At 40.4% G+C, this 5,898-nt stretch overlaps 1 protein-coding gene and 1 pseudogene across 1 annotated transcript; one reads left to right on the top strand and one right to left on the bottom strand.

Annotated features, from left to right (window-relative positions):
* Positions 1 to 1,877: 1,877 nt before the first annotated feature.
* LOC106342814 lies at positions 1,878 to 3,589 on the bottom strand (annotated as a pseudogene).
* A 189-nt stretch (positions 3,590 to 3,778) lies between these two features.
* LOC106342815 (60S ribosomal protein L37a-2) lies at positions 3,779 to 4,844 on the top strand. The gene is made up of 4 exons (XM_013781850.1): positions 3,779 to 3,879; positions 4,035 to 4,074; positions 4,323 to 4,411; positions 4,505 to 4,844. The coding sequence occupies exons 1-4, from the start codon at positions 3,877 to 3,879 to the stop codon at positions 4,649 to 4,651; spliced, it is 279 nt and encodes a 92-aa protein (XP_013637304.1). The 5' UTR covers positions 3,779 to 3,876; the 3' UTR covers positions 4,652 to 4,844.
* Positions 4,845 to 5,898: the final 1,054 nt, after the last annotated feature.

The raw sequence follows: 5,898 nt of genomic DNA, 5'->3' as shown, positions 1-5,898 counted from the left end.
GAATATCTCCTGAAAGAAGGATACAAAAACGACCAGATCTGCCCATGCATATTCATAAAGAAGTTCAATAAGGGTTTTGTAATCATTGCAGTATATGTAGATGATTTAAATATCCTAGGAACCTCTGGAGAAATTTCTCAAACTGTTGAATATCTCAAGAAAGAATTCGAGATGAAAGATCTTGGAAAAACAAAGTTTTGTTTGGGATTGCAACTTGAGTATATGAAAGATGGAATTCTTGTGCATCAAAAGGCATATACAGAAAAAGTACTCAAAAGATTTAATATGGACCAGTCTCACCCATTGACTAGCCCCATGGTCGTGAGAAGTCTTGGTCCGGACACTGACCCATTTGGTCCGAAGAAGAAAAATGAGGAAGTCCTTGGTCCCGAAGTGCCTTATCTCAGTGCCATAGGAGCTCTGATGTATTTAGCTGGCCACACACGACCATACATCAGCTTTGCTGTGAACTTACTTTCTAGGTTCAGCTCCTGTTTGACCCAAAGGCACTGGAACGGGATTAAACATATACTTCGTTACCTACAAGGAACGAAAGACTTGGGTCTTATGTTTACTGGCAAATCTAAGGAAGATTTAGTTGGTTTTGCTGATGCAGGTTATCTCTGTGATCCACATTATGCTAGATCTCAGACTGGTTATGTTTTTACACACGGTGGGACAGCTATATCCTGGCGGTCCATGAAGCAGACCATGGCAGCCACATCCTCTAACCACGCAGAAATATTAGCTATGCATGAAGCCAGCCGTGAGAGTGTATGGATGAGATCCATGACACAGCATATTCGTACCACTTGTGGTATGATCAAAGGAAAGGATCCACCGACCATCCTAGACGAGGATAACACAGCATGCATCGCACAACTTAAGGATGAATACATTAAAGGAGATAGGACGAAACATATTCTTCCTAAGTTCTTCTTTACACACGAGCTTCAGAAGGCAGGAGAGGTCCAAGTATTGCAAGTCCGTTCGAGTGAGAATTCAGCCGACCTCTTCACCAAGTCACTACCAACCTCAACGTTCAAGAAGCTCATATGGAAGATAGGCATGCGTCGACTGAGGGATCTTCGATGATGCAATCATTAGGGGGAGTTCATGTGTTGTACTCTTTTTCCTGTCTTGTTTTACCTTTTACCACATTGGGTTTTGGATTTGTCAAGAGAGGTTTTAATGAGGCAACATCCAAAGCATGAATGAACCTTGACCGGATGTGTCGATCAAGGGGGAGTGTTATAAACCATTTAGTGATCGACCCATTTATCAGCCCGTGTAGCAAGACGGGCCAAGCCCATCCGCAGGATCATACTGGCGCCTATCTACTCTTGTGTTTATCTACATTATAGTTCGTGTTTATCTTACGTATTGCTAGTCATTATCTAGTTAAGGATAAGTACGATCTCATGTCGATCCAGTACTTAGACCGTCATTACCATATGTATATAAAGACCAGTTGGTCGACCTAATAATACACACAAGTTCCCCTCTTCATTCACAACAGCATTATAATTCTCTACAAAAAAGGGAATGAGAAGGAATGAACTGGAAAAAATATTTCTCATGAATGGTAACATTTTTGAGGAACATTAAGGAATGTAGTGTTCCTCTTCGTTCCCTTGGTTACCATTCAAACTCTGTCTTTTTTAAAAAGACAACGTAAAGAGGAAAAAAACGAAAAAATCTCAAATTTATGAAAAATCTGGTTCGATGGATGTTCTCCACAAACCACGAGGATATAGGGACTCTCTATTTCATTTTCGGTGTCATTGCTGGAGTGATGGGCATACATGCTTCTCAGAATCTCAGAACTTATTCGTATGGAATTAGCACGACCCGGCGATCAGATTCCCACCTCAAATTTTTGGTGGGAATCATCAACTTTATAATGTTTTAATAACATCTCATGCTTTTTTAATGATCTTTTTATGGTTACGCCGGTGATGATAGGTGGATTTGGTAATCGGTTTGTTCCGATTCTGATAGGTGCACCTGACATGGCATTTCCACGATTAAATAATATTTCATTCTGGTTGTTGCCACCAATTTTCCTCTTGAGTTAGTTACATAAATAAGATCAGAGGTAATGTCATAAGAACAACTGACACCTAAATACACACATCATTTGATCGTAATATAACGGTTTGTACCGTGCTTTGCCCAATGGTCCTTAAGATCAACATGGCTTGAGAGATCATGGTGCCCTTCCGCAGCAAGCCTGCTTAGATACTTGTTGAAGGCGCTTCCACTCATTTTCCTTCCACCAACTCTGGCATGTTTTTTGTTAGGCAGTGCTGGTAACGGATGCATAGACAGTGTGGTAGTGCAACACGATGACTGCCAACCTCCGTTTCCCCATTTGTAGCATTGTCTGAGAACTCCTGTGCATGAACAGACAGGTGGGGGCATTGTTGTCTAGTCGTACACAACGTGGTTAAGCCCCACCACCATTTCTCGACTTTTCCAATCCGATTTAGATCCTGTTGCTTCTTCTTCTTCTTCGCTGTAGTCAAGGGTTGTTGTCTTCACAAACATTATCTTGCTTAAGTCGTCTTCGTTCTCTTTCTTAACCTTCCTCTGAGTCTTTGGCCCTCTCTTATTAGCAGCTGCTGCCTTTGGATCTTTCACTTTTCTACCACGTTTTGGTTTGGCAGATTCCAAGGCGGATCCAGTAGTAGGTGGTGATGTCTCTGTTTCTCTGGTCTCATACGCATTTTCAGTTAACTGAAGCATGTGATGTTGATGTTGATGTTGATGATGCATGTGCGGTTGGTGCTGGCGTGAAGTAGCCATTAAGTTGTCACGGTATTGTAGAGCTGTGAGAGCACTGTCTCTCTCCATGATCGCGTTGTTTCGCTCAGCGATGGCAGTGTCTCGCTGGAGAAACGAGATGTCTCGCTCAGCTACAGCTGATTTTCTCTCTGATATAGCTAGGTTCCTCTCCTGGATCGCTGCGTCGCGCTCTGCTATTATCGACATCACTTGTTTCATCGATGGCTGATGTTGCTGCTGCATCATCCACTGTTTCAATGATACATTCCCATTAAAAAAACAAAAACTATCTTAAATCTGAAGTATTAGTAAAGACATTGGTCAAGATACCTGGCCCTGAGGTGCTTTGTGCCGACCATTGTCACGATGCCCACCATCATCCATTTGAGAGTTACTTAGCTACGGAAGAGTCTTTCGTCTACTGCAGCTACCACAGGTAAAAACACTGACCTTAATAAAAAAAAGACAGCTTTTTTTTTTTGTAATGACTGTCTTTACATAATCTCCACGACCATAATCAACTCCTGACAGAACAAAACATGTAATATATAAGTTCAAATCTGGGCTATTATCGTATATAACAAGTGAAATTAGAGCTGAAACTCAGACAGTGAACCTAAACTTATAGAGTACGAGAGAAGTAGCTATCGAGTACTTGTGAAGTTAGTAAAGCTCAGAAATAGCATTATCTAATGATTACGATAAATGAATTAACGGATCATGAGAATAGAAAGGAAGAAGAAGAAAGGAGTCCTCACCATATGTGAAGTGGAAGAAAGAACGAAAGAACGACAGATTCGGATACTTTGGACTTGGAGGTTTTGGGAGAGGTATTGTGCCACGTCACCACCCTTTCCTCTGTACAATGTTTTTACGTTTTAACATGACCGTAACAATAATATGCTTTTGTTAAAAATATATGAATAGGCCATATATAATGGGCTTATCTTCCAGATGAGGCCCATAAGATAGTAAATGCCCTAATAACTATTGGTATAAAAAGGACGGATTTAGCAGTGAGTAGTTGTTGTTCTCTCTCTAGGGTCTTTTCGTATTCGGCGGTGGTGCTCTCGTCTTCTCGGTTTCGAAATGGTGAATATCTCTCCTCTTAACGCGTTACTGCTCCTCTGCCTAGCGAGCTGTATTTCAAGTTTTACAGATACATTATACAGCTTATGTTGTCTTATCTATTGGATTAGTTTCTTTCGACTCAATAACTCTTACCAATTGTTTCTCATCTCCCACAGGCGAAGAGAACGAAGAAGGTAGGAATCGTCGGCAAGTACGGTATGGCTTCTCTGCCTTTGAGTTTCATCTTATACGACTTCTTCTTATTGGTATCGTGTAGGATGATTAAGCTGTAGAACATTTCTGATAGAATTTTAGATTGAAATAAAACGGAATCATGCAACAGTTGAGATGCGTTTCTGCAATTATTGTAGTTATCAACATTTTATTTACACCTCGTTTTAAGTTGAAATGTATGATACATTGGGGCTCGTTTATTTGAAACCTATGTATGATTGTTTACACAGGAACTCGTTATGGAGCGAGTATAAGGAAGCAGATTAAGAAGATGGAGGTCAGCCAGCACAGCAAGTACTTCTGTGAGTTCTGCGGCAAGGTAATAAATCATATAATCCACTATCCTTTTTGCTTAAATTTAGATTGAAAACATATTAAAGTTGGGTTTAATTTGATGTTTTATTTGGTGCAGTACGGAGTGAAGCGAAAGGCAGTTGGTATCTGGGGATGCAAGGATTGTGGCAAGGTCAAGGCCGGTGGTGCTTACACCATGAACACCGCCAGTGCCGTCACTGTCAGAAGCACAATCAGGAGGTTGAGGGAGCAGATCGAGGGTTAATATCTTCCTTCCTATGCTTTGTCATTCATTTGGCTTAATATCATGTTTTGCAATACTATTCTCATCTTTTCTATTCAAGACGCTGTTACATTTAGCTTTGAATCAATGTTTTTATTGGAGTTTTTGGACTTGCTACTCATTTGATTCTCTACTATTAAAGACAGCTCTTATTGAATCAATGTATTTCCGAGTAGCTGAACCAGAGTTTCTTTTGTTTGCATATTTGGTTTATGTAAGAGCCCTCAGAGTTACTTTAGCTTAAAAAAAAATTAAACATCCCAAGTCACCAATCATTATTAGTTCCAGAAGCTGCCACCATTAGGTTAACCTTCAGCTTGAATTTAACAAATTTTTAGAGTTTTAACACGAATTTAGAAAGCTTATAAACAAGCCGAGGAAAAATATTTGGTAGAAGATTTCTTTTTTTCTTCCAACGAGCCAGGCTGTTGCAACAATTCGACTCACATCCTTTACCCAATGACTGGCTGCATGCTACTATCCTCTATTCAAACCGGAGTTATCGTCACCGTTGATATGCCTTGAATCTAGATGTTACATCTGACCGTGGACTTAGGCCCATGAATCCATATAGTCTAGGGTTTTAGATGCGAAATTCTACTATATATATATATATATCTTGTATTCGAAGTAACCTTAAACTTGCACTTTGTAAGCTCAATATCACCTTCAATAATAAGATCTTTCTTTGCCCGTGTACGTAGCCCTAGGGGTGAACCACATTAAATATATGTGTCGTAGTTACATCACTTTTATTCATCTGTTTCCGCATCTGTTTCTTCTCACGTCCGTTACAACAAACTGGTATCAGAGCTCGGGGTTGGTGATCTGGTGAGAAGATATCTAGAATAAACGCAAAGATCGACAAGTTTGATGGGAGAAATAGCTTCAGTCTTTGGCAGATTAAGATGCTGGCGTTGTTGAGCAACAAGGCATCTGGGGACCATTGCCAAAGAAGAAATCTGAAGCAGCTGATTTGGAGGCTCTGGAAGAGAAAGTGTTCTCAACAATTTTGTTGTGTCTAGCAGAAGAGATTATCATCGAAGTGTCGGATGAAAAAAAGGCTGCTAGTTTGTGGCAGAAGTTGGAGAGTTTGTACATGACAAAATCTCTGACGAATAAGCTACTTCTGAAGCAACGCCTCTTCGGCTTTGGTATGCAAGAAGGTATTGAGCTTCACGACCATCTTGACAAGCTAAATTTGATATTACTGGAGCTGCGTAACATCG

Source organism: Brassica oleracea, chromosome C4 (genome assembly GCF_000695525.1).
Source record: "Brassica oleracea var. oleracea cultivar TO1000 chromosome C4, BOL, whole genome shotgun sequence".
In the NCBI taxonomy this organism is placed as follows: Eukaryota; Viridiplantae; Streptophyta; class Magnoliopsida; order Brassicales; family Brassicaceae; genus Brassica; species Brassica oleracea.
The sequence above is the reverse complement of the archived record's forward strand: the minus strand, read 5'-3'. Positions and strand labels throughout refer to the sequence as shown.